The sequence below is a fragment of the Candoia aspera genome, chromosome 7 (genome assembly GCF_035149785.1).
Source record: "Candoia aspera isolate rCanAsp1 chromosome 7, rCanAsp1.hap2, whole genome shotgun sequence".
In the NCBI taxonomy this organism is placed as follows: Eukaryota; Metazoa; Chordata; class Lepidosauria; order Squamata; family Boidae; genus Candoia; species Candoia aspera.
In genome coordinates, this window is record NC_086159.1 from 22,438,353 (window position 1) to 22,460,456 (window position 22,104).

Genomic DNA, 22,104 nt, shown 5'->3' on the forward strand with positions numbered 1-22,104 from the left:
CCAAGCAGATGACATTTCTGTGTGTCATGTCTGCCAGCATAATCTCATTTTTAACCCATCGTTTCTATAGGAGCAAAAGGTAATACATAAAGGGATTTCTGTATGCATGCCTTCAAGCCATTTTTGACACCTGGTGACTGCCTGGACAAGTCTGTGCAGTGTGTGTTTGTGTATACTTGCATACAGTGCACACATCAAGTACTTTCTCCATTTTCCCCAGCCTGTGAGTTGGTCTGAGATATAGTCACTGGCTCTAAGTCACTCTCTGCACTATGGCTGATAGCAGATTTCTATTGCTCTGCACACATAATTGGTTGCACTCAATTGTATTTGTATCAGTTGACTGGAACGACTAAATGTAAGGAACAATTTCCTATTTGATTTTTCTCTTACTGCAGGATCTACAAATGCAGAGTGTTGGTTTTGTGGTGTAGAATGGATTGAATCCTCTTTTTTAATGCTTCTAATAATATTAAAAAAACAAGAAAAAAACTGACATGAGAGAACACAGTCCAAACAAAACACATTTTTGTTTGCGATACCCATGTGGAATAGGGGTATTTTATTTCATTTTAAACAGTTTTTCTTTAAATCCCATATCCAGTGACACAATATAATGTACTTCATTCTAAACTTTATTCTCCTGAACATGAAATTCATCAACTGTATCTGGGCAAACCAGTGTGGTATAGTGGTGATCATGCTGGGTTAGGACTGGGCCTCTCCTTGATTCTGGGGGCATTCATGGGATTAAGAAGGTAGGTTGCTGAAAGGCAGTACTTTGCTTTGAAACGCTTCTGGGCACGCAGAATCTTAATCATAATCCCCTCTATCAGTAGGGAGAAGAAGATGTCAATAGCAGTGGCAGCATCAACACTACCATGCTAGAAACCAGGCCTGACACACTGAAGTCCAAATTAGCCACCAAATTTTAGCTTGGAATCTTGTGAGAATCTAGCCTGTGTGATAAATGTTTTATGTGAATTGAGAAAAAAAAAGTTAATTGACTTAACTGAGTTAATCATGGTTAAGCATATCCTGCAACCATATCTGTTAATTATTTCTTCATTATGGATATAATGAAATGGGGGAGGGAGGCAAGATATGCTTAACCCTTTAAGGCAGTGTTTTTCAACCTTGGCAACTTGAAGACAGATGGACTTCAACTCCCAGAATTCCCCAGCCAGGATGGCTGACTAGGGAATTCTGGGAGTTAAGTCTACTCGTTTTCAAGTTGCCAAGGGTTGAGAAACCCTGCTTTAAGGGTTCTGAATGCTTTCCCTGTTACTTTCACAGAAACTAATTTGCAAAATCCTCTTACACGATAAAACCTAATTGACCTTGGCTGAACATGAAAAGCTAAGCAGGGTTGGATTTGGCTGAGATTTGGATAGGATCTCACTAAGAAATACTAGTGCTAGAGTTGGCAGTTGACAAAAATGGCCCAGGAGGCAGCAAGGGCAAATCACTTTAGTATTGTCACCAAGAAAACAACTTAGACAAATCCACAATGTCACCAGTGCTTGAGTTTGACTCAAGAAAATCTTCACATTCTTCAGGGTGGGTTCAAGGGGATTTGGAGGCACAGAGAATTAAACACACAAATGCACACTTTCCCTCTCACAGTATCTTCCCTGCAGGTCTTGCTCCTGCTGTACACTACTTTTTAAAGCAAAAAAAAAGGTGGGTGGATGGGTAGGGGGAACTATTGAAGCATTTACTTGTGAAGTTTACTGGGCCTTCTGATCCAAAACCACAGGCTTTTGTGAATGTAGTCAAGCACATTCACCACCTGGCCCCTGAAACTCACATGGATTCTTCATCTGAATGTCTGTTGCTTTGATCAGATGCCTGATCAGGGATGGCCAAAGTAATCCCCCGCCACAGCTGCTAAGGCAAATACATTTTTTTTTTCAAAGCTTCAACTTGGCCCTTATGGAAAACTCTGGTTAATCTCTTAGGTTTCTGAAGTCCCAAACAAGAAAGAAGTAAAAGGACAAGCTGTAATCATTTGGAGTAGTCTCATGTGGGCTTTTTTGTTCTGGAAGATGGGTTATTGCTCTCCCCACCCACTCTTCTACCCTGAAGGCACCAAAAAAAAAACTGGATTGGCTGCTTTAAAGCCCTGAAGTATTTAAACACAAGGCTTCAAAATGACTCCACTGATCCAGAGAGAGATAAGGTTTCGCTTGTGTTTCTGAAGTTAACTTGAGGTTATTTTATTTTTTGTTAAACAAATGCAGTTCTTGAATTAGCATTGTTTTAAAGAAGGCAGATGAGAGAAAACTTCACAGAGCAAATAACCAAACCAAACCTAGACATATCTGGAAGATGCCATCCCCAATGAGCAAGGGTTAATTCTCTTGAGAATCTGCATGCTTTTCTTTAATATTTCCATGCTTTCCTACTGGGGCACAGTATTGGCAAATCACCTCTTTTGCCTCTACTGTCGTCATTCTGTGTTACATAATATTTGGTTCACAGAGATTCTCCTGGCAAAGCAAACATAGATTGCACACTAAAATGAGTGTGTGGTTTTGGCCATCCTGCTCAAAAGCCCTGTTTCTGCTTGGTCGTCAACATATTTGTGTGCCTCCATTTTGTGGTCTTTTTAATCTTGGATTGCTTGACAGATTTAAAGTCATCCAGGTCCTTTTAAAAACCCAGAAAGAAATCAAGTATACTCTCAAACCTGCCTTAAGTAATGTAGGACCTTAGTTATAGTATGTGCCTTCTTATATGGCCTGGGACTCCAGGGCCATAAGTGGTTCTCAAACTCCTTGTTTTTGTGCCCCCTCCATTTCCTCCAAGTTCCTACAGTTATTGAAAATCAGTAGCATAGTTTCCTGACATAGTGCAGTAGAAACACCCCAAAACTGTAGTGTAAGCCTTCACCTAGCTTAGCAAAGTTTAAAATCAAAAGAAAAAAAATCCCTCAAATAAGGGGGGCGGGGAACAGAAGTCCCTGGCCCACCCACATGATATGTCTCTGTCCACCTTGCATCCTTGTGCTACCTAACCCAGCTCTAAAATCTTTGAACAGTTAAATGCAGCCCTCAGCTACTTCTTTTTTTAGCAAGACATTTTGTAATCCACCCCTGCATCCAATAAACACTTTGGGGTGCCAAAGTGCAGAAATATATCCTCTTAGATTCAACAGCTAATTCTTGTGATGAGAAGGGAGTAAGAGAGTGAATCTTGGTCAACTAAACCTTTAGGATGATGCCTCCTACTAATATTTGATCATGTTATATGACTCCATCTTAGAAGTCAAATTCAACCAGAATCTTTCTGTGCCTTAAAAAGTGGATGCTTTTATCCACAGCAAAATATCCTAAATCTTCTATGAGTACTTAATGTAGTTCAGAATTGGGAAAAACTGCAGGATGTCTTCTATTAAACAGACCAGCTGAATGTAGCATATTCCAGAACAAGGTCATGGGAAGGCAAATTGTGAAGTGAAAAACTCACTGGGTTATGTTTAGATTGGCTCAAAAATTAACTTGGTCATTAAAACAGGAATTAGCATTCCTGGCTTTGCATCAGATTGGCACACAGTTTTAATTGTTGTTGACTGTTGTTACAATTGCAAAGAACGGATGCTGTTACTTCATAAACTGGAGAAAGTAGTAATACATTTCAGCATTTTCCTGAGATTGTTCTAACTTTGGTTCACAGTCCCCAAATCGTTTCTATTACTTCATTGGCAAGGTTCTTTCAGAACATTCCTAAAGTCAGTGGTTGGCAGTGGTGAGGAGATTGGAAAGACAGTCAATAGCTTCAGCAGCCCTTCCTTCTTCAGTGTTTCCTTCTGAGCAATATTCCCAGTATTGCTGTCCAAAAAAACCAAAGAATCCAACATACTTGTTATGAAAAAAAGTGAGCTCTTTAGCCAATCATACCAAATAGGTAGGTGGGCTTTCTTTACCGACCTTTATTATGTATGCAGCCTTTTGAACGAAGGGCATCTACTAATTAAATTTGCTTATTCCAAAGCTGAGATTTAGCTGCTCTCTTTCTGCTCTATGAAGCAAAGTTCTATAAAAGCCAAAAGCTGGGGTGAGTACAGTAACTTTTTTCTGTTGATGGCCACATTCCTCAGTGTAATCTGTACAGGACGGCACTGTAGGTAATACCTGGTTGCAGGAAAGAAACATATATCTGTAGTAGCTGAATCTACCTCCTGCAGTTTGGTTTTGTAATTGAGCTGAGCATTAGCCCTTGTGCTGCTGGTTGGACATCCATCTCTTAAGCATGGCTTAATATAAGAAAAGCTTCTACCAGTATATATTCTTACAATATATATTCTTACAAACTTCTAAGACCCAGCTGCTACACCTCTGTCCTTGGAGACTGGCAAGATTGTGGGAAGACACAATAACATTGGCAACAGCAGGCTTAATTGGGCCAATAGTGGGGTTAGGATATTATGTGGGAACATGAAAAAGCAGTTAATCAACCCAGTTAACTAACTCCAGGGAGGTTAAATTTAGCCCCAGGCTAACCCAGTCCTGCACAGAGTTAAACGAACTCCACCCAGTCTGTTGTGGGAATAATGAAACACAGTCAACTGCATACAAGAGGAAGAGGTGGAAAGAGCCCTTGAGAAGCAAATACAGCGTTTCTCAACCTGACAGTGTGTGTTGGAGAACAGGATGAGTGAAAATAATTTGGAGTGGGAACAGATGTTCTCTCACAGTAGTACTTTGGCCTGTTTCTGATACAGCAGATTATTTAAAATCGCCTAAATTTCAACAAGATGTCTCTCCTCTTGCAGTTACCCTCTTACGACCATGAAATTGAAATCTGTAAAAAAAAAAAAGTGTTGCTTTCTCCTTACAGCATCCCCTTATGCTCTTGACAAACTTTTTGGCTGTCCCTGATCTATTAGCTTCTAGATCAGTCCTGTCACTTGAGCAAGAGCCCAATTCTGGTCACAGTTATATACCTGCCTGTGCATTTATCTTCTGGTTTGGTTTCCTAATTGACGTTGAGCTTTCTTTGAAACATTCATATTATGTTACTTTTTAGCTCATATACTGTCATAGGTCCTATTCTGCAAAAGACAGACCTGTATATGGGAAGGCATATTGTATTTGAACCATGCCTAGTCTAGATGCCATCAGAGAGAAGAGGCATAAGGGGTTGCCCTGTTATGAGTTGGGAGAAGCAACACTGATAATGTAAAGGTCACTGATACACCCCTTCCTTTCAGGAGTTCTCCAGTAAAAGAAAATTTTGATGGGCTGCTGGCAATCATGGGGAATTTCCTGCCACATTCTAGCCTGTCCAGCTAGGCCATTTGTAACCTATCCATCATGGATTTCTTAGCTCAGCTCTAGGAGAAAATAGAAAGGAAGGCACTTCAGATCATTATACCCAGAAAAATAGAACTTAACAAACCTTGTGAACATTCTGGAAAAAAAAAGAATAGTCATGCAACAGTGCAGCTCTGCACTTGGATGAGGTTTTCAGAAATTCGCTGGGAAAAGAGGAATATAAGAAAAACACAAGAAAGCAACAACCCTACACAAAGTATTCAAGGTAAGTTACCTGCTTGAGTAAAATGTTGGGTCTCCATGTTCTGATTTCACTGCCAAGAGGACAGTCTGAGAGACATTATCTGAGCTTCCTGATTGTTTCTTGTTCTTTTTCCTCTGATAAGCACATCCTTTACAGGATAAGTGAATAAACCAGCTTCTTTGGGAAGACTGACTACAAATGCTCCCTCTCCAATACAACTCAGAAAATTAGCTTTTGGCTGAGTCCACAGTCTTAACTATCCTGTGGTTGAATCATAAAGGAATTGATTAATTTTCACTTGTTACATCAGTGTAGAAAAAAGGATGTATGAGAGAGACTTTTTCAGGAACAAAGTATGAATTCTGTCTATTCAAGCTCAGCAAGGAGTCAACTTACCGTATTTCTTGAGGGCACTGTTCCACCACATCACAGAGTGACATGTCACACCCATTAAAGATGAGCAGCCTAGACTCAACAGGCACTCATGTCTCCTGACCACAGTCTTCCACCTGTGGCGAGATATAGTTTCTTATATTTTTGCAGTTGGGATTGTATGTTGTTTTAATTATGTTGTTTTTATTGTGATATTGTAAGCAAGAGTTATGAGATTGTGGCAGGACAAAAATCTCTCTCTCTCTCTCTCATATACACATACACACTTTTAGGTAAATTTAACACTTTATCCTTGTTTTGGAGTGATTTTTTTTTGGGGGGGGAGGTAAATGGAATCTGTTTACTGTGATGATTACCATGGCCTGAAATCAATCTGTTGTCCCAGGATGGAGAACCTATGGCCTTCAAAATGTCACTAAACTACAACTTCCCACAATCCTCATCATAGGGCAACTGGGAGTTGTAGTTCAGTAATTTAGAAGTTCATTGCTTCCTCATATCTGCTTTTAAAATAAACTTCCACAAACTGAGACCTCTAGATGTGTTGTTTCACTCCCAGGCTTCCTAGCCAGCATAACTAAGGCCACCAGGTGGTAGAAGGCAGCTACTTCTCTTACATTATGAATATGGAGAGACTTTTCTTAATTTTGCTGAGGCTCCTCTTATGTAATCTGTCCTGATTCTCCATCAGGCCTCTAATCATAGTTCCACTTATCCCTCAATGTGTCAGAATTCACAATCAAGACTGGTGAATTGTTTGACAGTGTTCATCTGCCATGATAAGCCAATGCGTGTCAAGCACCAGAAGGGAGGGGGACCCAAGAGAAGTGTGAAAGAATGCTGTTTGGGCTAATGATGAGAGTCAAGGTCATACCAACTGAAGGCATCTGTGCTTGGCATGCAGGACTGTTGGAGCTAGTGGGGAGGAAGGTAAAGCAGGGGGTGCTTGCTTGCCTGCTTGCTTTTAATTAGGTAGTTTAGGCAGGAATCTTTAGTTGTGGCTTTTTGCCTTGTTCTGTATACATCTTCAATAAATCTGAATTCTGCATTTCAACCTATGCATGAGTCGGACTATTATTGGGAACAATTGTGTCAGATTCTTACACAATGTGGTAAGTGTTTAATCAAATTGGATGCAAGTCCTCATGAAGTGTTCCACAAATACTAGCACTTCTTTGTTCCTCTGAGATGCAGGAGGAACTAACGGACCAAGCAATACAACAGACACATTTTGATTACCCATAATCAAGGTGCTGTTGTCCTTATCAAAAATGCATTTGGGGAACAAACACTACTGTACTAGGACAGCCCCTTCCTGAACAAACTGCTTGTACAAATGACGATCAGGACCTTCACAACTGTGGCTTCAGAATGTAGCACAATTTCCCTGTTTTCCTCCAAGGATGTTTAATTAAATATAGAATCAGTCACCTTTCATAATGTATCACTTTCAACATTAAAAAGAACTTGCATAAGCATGTATATATGTACAACTAAATAAGTATCTAATCAACTACAATGTGGATTGTAGCTGATTAGATACTTATTTAGCTGTACATATATACATGCTAGTTGGCCAGTCATTTGGATTTGCTCCTCAGGCACCAAAATGCTTCAGTTAATTCTGAATTTTACAACTTTAGCTCTGCCATATGATTACAGTTACTACATCAGGTTTTATATTTTTGTTGCAATCAAATTCCAAAATTTGTTGGTGAAAAAAATCCAAGAGATTTCTCGACTGCAACTGCTATACTGCTGGTGTATTTATCATAGACATTCTATAAAGGAAGTGCTGTAAAATAATAGGATGCCATTCACCATTCACACTTTTAGGTTTAAAATTGGGGGAAAAAATCTCCTTATACTAAATTTTGAATGTTAAAAGTTCAAATGTTTTGAATGTTCCTTATAAAACTCCACATGTTAAAATGATGAATGATCTCTGGCTCTATATAACTCGTCAACTTACCAGTCTGAGCTGGGATGAACAGTTAAAAGTTCCCATAAATGTCATTAGAGTATAAAATACATTCTTTATAAATTGCGCCAACTGTTGCAGCTTTGCACAAGTATTCCAGTGTAGCTCAAGTAATCCATGATATTTGGGGGAAAATATGCTTAACATCTTTTATTTTTAAATCTTCATATAAATCCATCCAATCTCATTCCAACAGTTTGGGGAAACACTTTTTCAGTAGTTCGTAATGCTGGTTAAAAAAAAAATCCCATCTGATCTTTCATTGAACAATTCAGAGGTTCCATGAAAGATGCTAATATCCAGTGCTAACTTTGAGCTAAGCAGTTTAAGCAACCTGATGACTTCCCAATATCTTTATAATTAACTAACTTTGGTGGCTGAAAGGAAAAAAAAAATCTCCACTTTCAATTGATCTTGGCCTGTTACAGCTTGAATGAAAGATACGACTGAACTGGTAATATTTTTGCTTTTTAAATAATTTCAGTCCCCAAAGTAGGTAAGAATAGTGCAGTGTAATTTTTATAAATAATGTACTAAAACAATGGCGTAAATTAATGCACTGAAAAATATTGTATGCAGGACTTTTATTTCTACTTAAGGCGCTGGCAGAAAAGCTATTTCCTCCCTTCATGATGTGATAATTTGCAAGTGGATGATTCTATTTACATTGCCCTTCATGCTTTGTTCTTGAATAGCAGGGAGACGCTTCACCCTACTCGGGCAATCTCTCTTATGAATTAGTTTGTATGTATTTTTTGTTTGCTTTTAAGCAATTCCAGAAAACTCTGGCTATTGGGAGGAGAATAAGTACAATAAACAAAAAGGATCTTCTGAACACTTTTGGCAACTCTACCCTCCACTTCTTCATAAAAAATACCAAGCAAAGATTGGCATGTTTAAAGCAAATGGGGTAGTTCTGGTGAAATCCAGGACGCCTGGGTTTATGTTCATTTCCTCCACTGCTGGCATGACATTGCTGTGAAAAGAGCCAAGGCACACAAATTATACCAGCTTCTCCAGACTATCATGGTGGATTATACGTCGCTTTAATTCTCAGCTAGCTCTTTTTTTCAGGCAAAGGAAGTTATTTTACAGGACATTTTATAAGTGCCTGGGGTAACCTGGTACAATTTCTAAGGCATTCAATCCTATGCTATTTTCAGCAGGAACACTTTCCTCTGTATAACAATCAGGCTTTCCCATTTTATTTAGGAAAACCAGTACAATACCCAAGAGATCCTTTTTTAAAACTTGGATTTCTGTACGAATTTCTGTAGGCTGCTTGTTTTTTGGCTGTAAGGTTGTAATATACAAACAGAACCAGGTCTGTAAAAGTTCAAATGGCTACAGTTGTGCAACATGTTAAGCTTAGTCTTTTTTAGTGACTCAGCATGTTGTATGAACCGATGCCACAGTCCTGTTTGGTTAGCGTACGGTTCAATGGATTGTGTGAACTCTCGAAATGGGGTAATTCAGTAACCAGATGTATGGCATGAACTTAGCCTTTGTAAGTGGTTTGGGGCTCTACAGAGGTAAAGCAGGGGTTCTTACTCTGGAGTCCATGGATAGATTTTCAAGCTGTCTGTGAAACTGGACGGGGAAAAAAATTACAAATTTTCACTAACCTCTAAGTGAAACATAGCTTTTCATTCAATAATTTAGTTTTCTTATTCAGGCCAAATAAAAGCCTTTGCCCTGAAATGATTTTTTTTAAAAATAAAATTTAATTTGAACTTGCTTATCTTTTAAATGCAATTATTGCCTTGCCATTGATTTAGTGTATTAATGAAGCACATGTATTACTATATTACATATTAATTAATTAATTTTTATCCTGCCTTAGTTTTTAATAATTTGATAACTCTTGGAGAACAATTTGTTTCCTTTTAATACGATCTAGGTAAAGGTAAAGGTTTCCCTTGACGTAAAGTCCAGTCGTGTCCGACTCTAGGGGGCGGTGCTCATCTCCGTTTCAAAGCCTTGGAGCCGGCGTTGTCCATAGGACACTTCCGGGTCATGTGGCCAGCATGACTCACGGAACGCCGTTACCTTCCCGCCGAAGCGGTACCAATTAATCTACTCACATTTGCATGTTTTCGAACTGCTTGGTGTGCAGGAGCTGGGACGAGCAACGGGAGTTCACCCCGCTGCGTGGTTTCGAACCGCCGACCTTCCGATCGACAGCTCAGCGGTTTAACCCGCAGCGCCACCGCGTCCCTTATAACCTTTTGTACATCATGCTAAATCCATGCTATAAATCTCATTTTTTATATTTTAATGGCCAAACGAGTTTTGATCGCTGTTCTTGTTCACTTAAGATTTCCTTAAAAGATAATATATTGCACACACACACAAACACACAGGTTTTGTTACATTTACACTGTAAATCATTTTAAAGGTGATTCTCTAAGTATAAAAGAAGCAACATATAACAAATGTGATTGCAACACAGAAACAAATGAATTAAGCATGGAGAATTATATTATGATTTTCCAGAGTCATTTGCTTGTTATTTCCAAAGAAAAACGACGTATGGCAATAGAACCACCATTTTAGATTACAAAACGTAATTTTAATTACAAATGCTTATTTTCAAATAATACAAAGTTAAATTCCATGTGCTATCGGATACAATGTGCATGTTATTAGGCAGCATGGTAAAAAGGATCAACCAATTTGAAGGTATTTACTACTTCAAATAATAATACTAGTTTATATACACCTACCCCCAGCTTACACCTTTAGACCTGTTGCTTGAAACCTTTTCTGAAATAGGTTGCAGTTCCAGCAAAGATTAAATGGCCTGGGATGTCTTGTCCCAACCCATGTAGCAAAGGATTCCAGTTCACAGCCGCAACTGCAGTTCTGCTGACCAAGAAGACGATACTTCAGAGATTCCTTGAATTTGGATACTGCTACATAACGGCCATCTTGGCTTCTGTCATATACAGGACATGTTAGCACGCCTCGAACCAACTCAGGCAGATAAGTGGGCAGACAGTATGAGGGCTATTTCAATACATTTGTTTTACTGCATGTAGAAAAGCCACAGCTCACAGCGGCTCTCTAATAAGGACAGATAGAATGGAACAATAGTAATGTGCTTTTTTCAAATGTTCCAGCGAAGACACTTTAACACAAAAATAATAAACTATTTTGGATTTTTGTTCATATGCATGTTACAGCACACCAGCTCATTCTTGGTTTTTCTTGCTCACAGAAGAAGCTTCAATAACCAGAAATGCGTTAGGAGGGGTAAGAATGAGGATAGATTTCAACCAGATTCCCAAACAAACAAAATTTCAAACTCCAGACTATACTTTTAATGACTAATTAGGACTTCCAGCTCAGAGATAATTACAGAACTGAAACTATTTTCTATCACTGGGAGAAGCAGGGCACAACACAATATTGGAGACAGGGTGTACCAAGTATATTTGCTTCTAAACAATAAGGTAGCATTCCCTCAAATTCTGGCTTAGCGCACTGTGGAAATGTGGGTCATATATGCACACTTACAGTATACTTATATGATTTTATTGAATTTTAAATTGTTTTTATTGTGAACCGCCCAGGGTCCCCCACGTGGGGGAGATGGGCAGTGATAAAAATATGATAAATACTTAAAGTCTATCATATGAAATGGTCTTTAGTCAGATTAAGATTCCTTATGAAATTGATCAAACTCTGAAAATACAGGCATTGTTTAACACATGAAGGGGACTGCTCTTTTTTCTTCTTCTTTAAAAATACCTGGAAGGATATCTCTCCTCTCCATTCATTTTCTACCAAGTTTCTCTATAAGGAAGCTAACGGGTTTTGAAAAAAAAACCAGCAGGTGGGTAAATGGCAGCATTTCTGTATCTGCCTTTCGAAACAAGGCAATGTTGTGGGTTATTTAGTTATAATACCCCTTCAATTTACAAGTACTTTGTAATCGCATTAAAAGTTAGGAAATTGTTAGTCTTTGCAATTCAGAATTTATTCATTTTATAACTGCTCTTTTATGTATTGGATTTATTGTAATACTCAGGAAGAAAATTCTAAACAAGAGATCAATGAAAGACCACATATGTTTTGCCAAGCAGGGTAACAGAGATACAATTCTGCTATTATCCAGATTTTGTATTTGCAAATGGCTGGAACTGGATTCTCTAAGAAAAAACAAGAGGGGCCATATAACAATATCTAGTAGCTTGCCCTGAATGAAATAATGCCCATTCATTTCAGACAGACACCATTCTTTTTTGTCCTCAATCTTCCTTGTCACTACTCCTTGTTCCCATTCTCAACCCTTCGGAACAAACAGAATGTGTGCATCTATCCCAATGCCAGAATGTGGTGCTTTGAATTCTGCAGCATGGAAACAACAGATCAGCATTCACTGAATTCTGAACAGTTACCAGGAAGAGACATGGAAATAATCCTTGAAATTTACAAGATTATGTATTACCAAAAGAATGAGCAGGGTGGCAGAATTCATTTGGAAAAAGGGTATGAGTCTATTCTCATCTTCAGCTTCACCCTGAATATCCTTAGAGCAACACTTACCCCACATCTTACATAAGAGCACACTGTGATAGTGTCACTTAACTAGGCTTTCATTCTAAATTCTGCAGATGATGATGCAAATATTAATGTGCAAAGCTTCTGCTTTTAAAGAATACTTCATATGGCTCAAGAAATTCAGGAAATCATATAAAATTTGTACAGAGAGAGACTAGACAATGCTTTTAAGGAAAAGTTAAACATTCTCCTGCAAGGCCAACACCATCAGTCACTAAATGAAGATTCACTATCAGAACTTTCTCCTGCATTTGTCTCATCTCCCCATGCAGGCACTGAAGCATCTGGTGTTCTGAAACAGAAAGGCAAGAAATCTCAACGCTCTGAACTTTTGTCTTCAGGCATTCAGAACCTAGAAGAGTGGCTTTATATAGCTGCAAAAATGACTTCTGGACCTGAGAAACTGGATTAACAGCTGGGCTCATATAGTACATTAAGTCATACTTATAAATTACATTATAAATGTAATTGCGCATGACAATGAATGGATTTCAAAAAGCAAACGCATCTAAAGCCAAACAAATAACATTATGGTTTAGCATATTGTGTGAATCTGGTCACCATCTACCTACAATCATCAACTATATGAAATTAATCAATAAAATGCTAGGTAGGCAAGAGATGTATGTGTACTATAGGTATGTCATAGAGAGTAGGGGATACTTTGGAGGAAAGTATTATATAAAAGTTTTCTCTTTGGATGTAAAATCCAGGAAGGCTAGATAACTGGTATTGTGAAATGGCTTAAGTAACCAAGTTGGAAAGTTCTAAGTTCACATCTTGCTTAGTTTAGATCAACTTTCAGTTGATTCCACCATTCTGCAATAAGGAGATAACATTGGTTGATTTCATAGAGCTCTTGTCAGGCTTACTGAGCATTCCAAGGACACTTCATAAATTCAAACTACCATGCCTATTTCCACATAATTCAAGACTATATTTCTCAACCAGTTGGGCACAACTGTACAACTTTTGTTCTGCTGAGGACCACATATCTCAGGATAAATCTTGGGAACTGGGAAAATACATGCAAATATCAACTCCATCTAGGTTCCATATAAATAATGTTTAAGCAAAACAGATATTGCTGCTTACTCAAGAAGATCTGGGTTTAATCCTTCAGAAATCATTTTGTTTCTTATTGCCATAACAGGAACACCCTATGGAGAAGAAAAAGACTGTGAAAAGCCCAAAACATAGGAGCTGTACCCCAAACATAAGAACCAATAACAACTTTAAGAAAGAGGCCCTGAATGGAGACAATTACTTTGATTACTGATGACAAATTTTACTTTGATTGATTTACAGGCAGCCTTCTCCAACCTGGTGCTTATGCTGCTAGGGGTTGATGGCAGCTATGATGGAGGGCACCAGTTAGGGAAGGCAGCCATGCAACAAGAAGGGAGATACTTTTCCATTTCTAAACAATTATAGTTTACTCCAGGATCATCAACAAGGACTTGCCTTTAATTTTAAAAAAAATCCCAGTATGATAGATATTGGATACACACAAGTAAATCTTTCTTTAATCCCCAAAATAAATGCAAGAAGCTCAGTACCGCTTTTCAGGCACTTCTTCTATCTGGTGCATGATGTGGGCCAATTAAGTATCACTGTAAAAGCAGCTGGATGTTGGCCAGATGATCACAGAAGTGAAGCCAAGGGAAACAAACAGCTAATGTAGCAAGGAAAATACGAAATGGACACACTGCAAATAAGTCAGTAACAGACCAAAATTCAAGCCAATTTCCTCCCAAGATCCTACCAACATTTCAATCTTTTGAATGGTCTTAAAGGTATGAAAGTAACCAAGCTGGATCAGATGAAAGGGTCACTTAGTCCATCATTCTAGTTGCACAATACAAATCAGAATACAAAAGTCCACTTGTGTTCCCAAGCATCAAGAAGCAATATTCTTATTTATCTAAGACACATTTACAGCAAATGAACAGCACCGCTTATTTCACCCTGAAACACAGTGCAAAAGCACTATTTTAAGAAGTACAACTTCATTTTCCAACTGATGTGACATACAATAGAAGCCATGCCACCACTGGAGCCAGTGTGATTGTGTAAGAAAATGGTAGCAGTAGCAAGATTCCAGGCAGACGTAACGTGATAGAATAATCCTATTGTGTTCCATAGCTGAAATGCACTTGTACTAGGAGACAGATAGTGGAACTATCCGTTCCAATACAGTTGGCTAGCTGCACTTGGTAGGAAAAAACTCCAGCTTCTCATGAAATCATAAATTTAGATGTTGGTCTAGACCGTCCTTGTGTTTGTATTTATATGAAGGTTAGGCATACCAGTACCCTATCATATTGCTAGGGTAAACTCTACCAGCTGAACACAAAGATATAACCTACATCAATGATAGTATATAATGTTCAACTATTCTCAGTAATGACCTTCACCAATCTTGCAGTATATATTTTATCTGAAAGGAATTTTGATAAACTATTTTTATTTAGCTTTGTTAACAGTCTCTTAAGAAAGGATGCTTCACTCAGAAAGACCTATCTGAATTCTAGCAGCACAACATCCAGATTTTAATATTGACTCTTTACAATGGTTTACTCTAGCCAGTTATGCATCTGAAGGGAAAAAGGCTTTTCCACTGCAAATTCTCTCAACATTTGTGGACCATTAACCGCTAAACATTCTCCTTTCATATTTTTTCAGTAGGACACCTGGGAACAATATGAAGTCAAAATTCTCTGCTTGTCCTAACAGTCAGGAACCACTCTGAGGCAAGGAATAGGTCTCCAGTGTTTTATTAGTGCTACATTAGACAGAAAATCCTAACAAACTGAAGAAGCGTGGGAAAAACCCAGACAGATAAACCCCAAAGTTAAGGCGGGTCTGACCTGTGTCTCTTTGAATGGCTGCTTAACTCCCCAGTACTACGCATGCGTTTTCCCCCCTGGATAGGGGCCCCCTCCTGCTCACCATCAGTACTCATGACATCACCCTCCCCTCCAGATTCACATTCCATTTCAGCCCCCTCCCTTCCATAGTTCCTTCCTCCCTTCAGAGTCTCATGAGAATCCATCTCCCCCTCCAAGCTCCCATGGGAACTGGGCAACGATGGAAATTCTTCAAAGGAAAACTCCTCCAAGGACAAATCAGTGCTGCTCTCCAGGTCTGATAACACTTCTGGCCCAGGTGGCTGCTGCTGGAAAATAGCTATATGATTAGAAGATTCTTCCCCCCTCCCCCTTGGGAAATGCAAGCCGGAGGTGGAGGGCTGCAGCTCCCCCTCCTCCTCTCTCTCTGGCCTCAGAGCCTCTGGGGGGGGGGGTGGAGGTTGCCAACTTACGAACTTCTCTGCTTGGGATTCCTCTGCTTGCTCAGTCAAGTGAGGAATCTCTGGTAGAGTGCGAGGCTTGGGTTTGTGAGGGAAAAGCTGATGGAATCGTTGAACCAGTGCTGGTGCATGCACATCTCTGGCATTTTCCCACGTGCGCTCTTCCTCAGGGTACCCTCTCCAGTGTATTAAATATTGGATGCCCCTTCCCCTCCTAGAGTCCAGAATTTCCTCGACTTCGTATTCCTCCTCCCCCTCCACAATTACTGGAGGTGGGGGGGGCATTTGAGATCGTAAGGTACTTGGGGGAGGGTCTTTGGCTAGCAAGGCTCTGTGAAAGATTGGATGGATTTTCATGGATGCTGGCAGCTTTAAGCAATAAGCCACTGGATTTATCTGCTGTACCACAGTGAAAGGGCCCACAAACTTAGAGTCCAACTTCTTGGAGGGCCTGGTAGAGGTCAAAAACTTGGTAGAGAGCCACACTTTGTCTCCTACTGCAATCGCTGGCCCCTCTTGTCTGTGAGCATCTGCAGCTCTCTTGTAAGCGCTCTTTGCCCTGTTCAGCTGCTCCTTTAACAACTCCCGTGCGGCTTGTTGCTCTTTAAGAAAATCAGCCGCGGCTGGAACAGCTCCCTGTTGGGACGACGTGGGCAACACCCGAGGGTTAACCCCGTAGAATGCTTGGAAGGGAGACATCTTGGTAGAGGATTGCACAGAGTTGTTATAAGTAAATTCTGCCATGGGGAGCAGGGCTGGCCAATTGTCTTGCTGATAAGTGGTGTAACACCTGAGATACTGCTATAACCATTGGTTAATTTTCTCAGCTTGCCCATTACTAGCCGGATGATGCGATGCTGATCGGTGGATCTGGACCCCTAATGACTGGAAAAGGGCCCTCCAGAACCTGGAAGTGAACTGAGGGCCTCTGTCACTCACCAAGTGATTTATCATGCCTCTATACTGAAAAACATGGTCCATAAACAACTGCACTGTGGCTTGCAAAGATGGGAGGCCCTTGCAAGGAATAAAATGCGCCATTTTAGTGAAAAGGTCCACCACCACTAGTATGGAAGTCAGCCCCTGGACTGGGGGTAAATCAGTGATGAAATCCATGGAGATTGTATCCCAAGGCCTACTGGGGGTAGGTAGGGGTTGCAAGAGTCCTGTGGGCTTCCCTGGGAGAGGCTTGTCTTGTCTACAGGTATGACAAGAAGCAACATAACCCTTTATGTCTGCAGTCATCTTAGGCCACCAGTAGTCTCTCAGAGCTCTATGGAGAGTTTTGAAAACACCTCCGTGGCCTGCCGTTTGATGGTCATGGCAGTCTCAGTACTTCTTCCCTCAATGAGGGGGGAATGTATAATCGCCCACTATGCCAGAGGATTCCTGCCTCCACATTAAATGGGGAGGCAGTGTCTTGTGGGCCCCTCTGGAGGTCATCCATCCCAGCCCTGGCATACGGGTCCTGTTGCTGCTGAGCTCTGACTCTTGTAAATAGGTCCTCTGCTTGTTTGCCTGCTGCTAAAATCTCTGTCTGGTTCCCCCTCATAGACTGCTGAAAGTTGTGAGGTTGTAATATAGTAGCCTGTACCTCCTGGTGAGTAGCGGGAGTTGCCTGAATGGATCGAGACAGGGCATCTGCCAAACAGTTCTGCGCCCGGGAACATAAGAAATAACAAAATTGAAACAGAAGAAAAACTGGCTCCATCGGATTTGGCATGGGGTGAGGGATCTGGTGTTTTGTAGAAGCTGTAAATTCTTGTGATCCGTGCAAACTTTCACAGGAAATGTTGCACCTTCTAGCCAGTGCCTCCACTCTTGAAATGCTGCTTTAATTGCCAGCAACTCGTTAAAAACATCATAGTTTCTCTCTGCTGGTGAGAGCGTGCAGGAGAAAAATGCACAAGGGAGCAGTGTCTTTCCTTCTTTGTCATTATATTGCAATAAAACAGCCACGATAGCAAAATCTGAAGCATCTGAATGCATTATGAATTGCTTTGTGGGATCAGGGTGCTTTAAAAGCGGCTGGGATGCAAAGAGCTGCTTAAATTCTTGGAAGGCTGCTTGCTCCCTCTCCCCCTGAATGAATTTTGATCCTTTCTTCAAAAGCTGTGTGAGGGGTTTAGCCCTGTCACTAAATTTATTTATGAATCTCCTGTAGAAATTGGAGAATCCTAGGAATCTTTGTACATCTTTCACATTTCGGGGGGGTTGCCAAGAGAGAATTGCCTGGACCTTTGAAGGATCCATGGATATGCCTTCTGTTGATATTCTATAGCCCAGGAAATGTAATTCAGTTAAATCGAAGGCCCACTTCTCTAGCTTGGCAAACAGCTTGTTCTCTCTCAGTCTTTGTAAGACATTACGTACACGGGTTACATGAGTTGTAGCATCCTCAGAGAATATTAATATGTCATCTAGATAAATGACCAGATACTTATCTAGTAAATCAGAGAAAATTTGATTCATAAATCGGGAAAATATGGCTCCTGCATTAGACAAGCCAAAGGGCAAAACAAGGGACTCACATTTACCAAACCTGGTATCGAAGGCAGTCAGATATTCATGCCCCTCTTTCATCCGGATCAGATTGTACGCATTCCTGAAGTCCAACCTAGTAAAAATGTGTGCTTTCTGTAAGCGATCCAGATGATCAGATATTAGGGGGAGTGGGTAATTCTCCTTGACCGTGACTTTATTGAGGGAACTAAAATCATGCACCACTCTCATGGGTGCCTCCTGGGTTGCCGGGAAGGTAGGAGCAGACGCTGGGGAAGTAGATGGTCGGATGAAACCCTTTTGGAGATTAGAATCCAAGTAATCTTTTAAGGTGGCTAGTTCCTTGGGGGACATGGGATACTGTTTCCTTGCTGGAATCTTGGCTCCTGGTATCAACTCAATGGTGCAATCACAGTCCCTATGGGGGGATAGTGCTGTGGCCTCTTGTTCGCTGAAAACGTCTGTGAAATCTGCATACTTGGCTGGCAACTGGACACCCCCCCCCCCGCTTCCGTGACTGCGTTGGTTGCTGGAGAGAGAAGAGCGGCTTGTATCTTGTGGTGCTGGCATTCCTTAGCTGGGAAGGAGATTGCTCCCATAGTCCAGTTCAACAATGGGTTGTGGATCTTCAGCCAAGGTGTGCCCAGGACTATAGGCACATTAAGTGATGCAGTAACATAAAGTTGGATCCACTCAGTGTGGTCTCCCGTTGTTAGTTGCAAAGGTTCTGTGAAACTTCTAATCGGCCCTGCCTTGAGGGGCTGGCCGTCAATGGTCTCAACTTCTATGGGACGTGGCAATTCTATGGTCAGGATGTTGAGGTCTTGTACAGTCTGTACATCAATAAAATTGGTGGAAGCTCCGGAATCCACAAAGGCCTCTAGCTTGACCTGGTACTCTGGGTTTACGTGCATTATGACTGGTAAGTAGTAAAAGGATTGCCTGGAATCCTCGGAATGAGCCCTTCTTAATTGATTGATGGTCTCCCTGCTGAGCTCTGTGGAGGGAGACCGATGGAGTTTCCCTGGTTGGAAGTCGAGGTGGAGGTGGCTCTTGGTTCTGCTGCTTGCCCTGGGCCTCTTACGGAATTTGCTTGGCTTCTCGCTGGGCAAGCTCTCACCATGTGCCCCTGGGCTCCGCAGTAGAAACAGAGGGCTCTCTCTCTCCTTCTCTGTCTCTCAGCCTCGGAAATAAGCCTCCTGCTCGCCCTGATCTGCATTGGCTCCTCTCGTCTTGAGCAAAGAGCTGCTGCGGAGAGAGCTAGAAATCCTGGAAGTGCTCTGAGGTCCCTGTTTCTCCCTGGCTGCATCTGTCTGAGCTCTTCTAGCCTGGCATCTACGACCACAGACAGTTGATATAAACCTTCTAGAGTAGCTGGTGTTCCCTGGCGCACTAATTCATTTTTAATTTCTTCACCCAGCCCCTGTTTGAATTGTTCTTTCAAGGCACTCTCATTCCAGTCCAGATCTCCTGCTAACAGCTTGAAATCACAATGTAAATTCCCACCCTCTTGTTGCCTTGCTTGAGCTTCCGAATTTCCCGGCTGGCAGTGACCTCTCTGATCGGGTCGTCAAAGTGTGCTCAGAACCCTGCCAGAAAAGTCTGGTAGTCGTTGAGAATTGGGTCATTGTTCTCCACCATGAGAATAGCCCATTTGGCTGCTGGGCCCTTTAGCAGACTTAAAATGAAGGTGACTCTGGTTCTGTCTGTGGGAAACTCTGCCAGTCTGCTGTTGAAAAACATTGTGCACTGTGTGAGAAAGGTTCTCAACTGTCCTGCTTCTCCTCCAAACTTCTCTAGTAGACTGCCCTGGGATCTCAAGACTACTGGTGGAGCTGCTGCTGCTGCTGCTGCTGGCACCGGTTGTGGGTTAATCAGAGCTGGTTGTTGTAACTGCTGTAGCATGGCTGCTTGTAATGTGTTGATCTGGAGATCTACTTGTTGTTGATGTTGTTGCAATGCTGCTGTCAGTTGTTGGATGGCTTGCCGAATTTCCTGGTTTTCTGAAGACATTTTCCCAAATGTCTCTTCCTTTTTTTTCTTTGTTCCTCCCTCTTTCAATGGGAGTAGGAGTTTGTTAGGATTGATGTCCTAACAGTCAGGAACCACGCTGAGACAAGGAATAGGTCTCTAATGTTTTATTACTGCTACATTAGACAGAAAATCCTAACAAACTGAAGAAGCGTGGGAAAAACCCAGACAGATAAACCCCAAAAGTCAAGGCGGGTCTGAACTGTGTCTCTTTGAATGGCTGCTTAACTCCTCAGTACTACGCATGCGTTTTCCCCCCTGGATAGGGGCCCCCTCCTGCTCACCATCAGTACTCATGACACTGCTAGAGATATTCCAAGAGAAGCTACTCCCATGTTTCTGCTGCCAAAGTTCAAAGAGAACATTCTTTTGACATCATTCATGTGAAAGGTAAAAAAAAAAAAAAGGACAATTTCTTATTTCCAAAGTCTATTGGAGGTCTGAAAAGGATGTAAGAGGCCTCGATTTCTAAATGAACAGTAGTTCATTTAGTGTGGTTGGTTTTGGCATGGAACCCAGGTACTTCGGGCCAAGGTAAGTACAAAACTTTAAAAAGAAGGGAGTAATAATTTACTGTTCAGAGAAGTGTGTCTGTACTACTGTCATTGAGGAAAGAAAGAGAGTGGTCAAGACTAACAGGGCAATAGCCATGTTGACCTGGTGATTAATATTTTCCTTTGCGTATCTGCATTTGGACCTCCTTGCCCTAATACAGAACTAGCTATCTCCAATAAAAACAATTAAACTCAGCAGTTTAAGAGTGGGAATCCACAGAGCTGTCATTACTACTAGCACGCAAACTTTTTATGACTCGGAGTCACCATCTGCCATATGGAAAATGTAACCCGAAGTACAAAGACTAAATTGTGGTGGTGGCAGTGCTCTGTTATCCAGAACGTCTTTCTTATGTCTTACAAATGGAAAATCTGTTACATTTTTAAAAAATCAGACTAAATAAACAGTATACAATTTTTTTTCCTGGGAAAAGAGTCACTTCTGAAATCTGAAGCTGAAAATTCCCCACAAAACTCTAAAAGGAAAAAACTTTTAGGAAGTTTGTTATTTCCAAATTCTCCAATGAAGCATATGTTGTTAAATAGATATCTCAAGTTATAGCATCCTGAAAATGGCCATGGATAAAAAAGGTTTATTAATCTGAAAATAAGGTCAGCATAACTTTTTGAGCTGGAAGGGGGAAACCTTACAAGGATTTCTTGACATAGTTAAATAAAACATCTATAAAATCAAGTAATTAAGCATGTTTTAATTATGCACGCATAAAAGATTCTTTCTATCAACACCAAACTGGGGTCTAATGTCAGCTAATCCTGACATTCAGTTACCCTAAACTGAGGGTATAAACAAGCAAGCATATATTTATTTCTTTATTACTCCCACTTGTAACTGTCTATCATAAAACAAGGGACGCGGTGGCGCTGCGGGTTAAGCCGCTGAGCTGCTGAGCTTGCCGATCGGAAGGTCGGCGGTTTGAATCCGTGTGACGGGGTGAGCTCCCGTTGCTAGTCCCAGCTCCTGCCAACCTAGCAGTTCGAAAACATGCAAATGTAAGTAGATTAATAGGTACTGCTTCGGCGGGCAGGTAACGGCGTTCCGTTCAGTCATGCCGGCCACATGACCACGGAAGTGTCTTCAGACAATGCCGGCTCTTCGGCTTTGAAATGGAGATGAGCACCGCCCCCTAGAGTTGGACACGACTGGACTTAATGTCAAGGGAAACCTTTACCTTTACTTTACTATCATAAAACAACAAAGTACAGATATTTGCTATGGTATCCAT

The 22,104-nt window shown here is 41.0% G+C and overlaps 1 protein-coding gene across 3 annotated transcripts in view; it reads right to left on the reverse strand.

The window, feature by feature from the left end:
• Positions 1–4,582: 4,582 nt before the first annotated feature.
• The window catches only part of WASHC3 (WASH complex subunit 3), a 28,027-nt gene continuing 10,505 nt past the window's right edge, over positions 4,583–22,104 (reverse strand). Inside the window, exons 6-8 of one of the 3 annotated variants that reach the window (XM_063309504.1) lie at positions 13,559–13,623; positions 5,920–6,032; positions 4,583–4,806 (exon numbers count right to left, since the gene is read on the reverse strand). In XM_063309504.1, the coding sequence (XP_063165574.1) occupies positions 4,778–4,806; positions 5,920–6,032; positions 13,559–13,623 (207 nt within the window). In that variant the 3' untranslated portion in view covers positions 4,583–4,777. Of the gene's footprint in view, positions 4,807–5,919; positions 6,033–8,117; positions 8,874–11,885; positions 12,756–13,558; positions 13,624–22,104 lie in introns of those variants that run through there. The other 2 variants (XM_063309505.1, XM_063309506.1) reach the window with 2 other exon arrangements.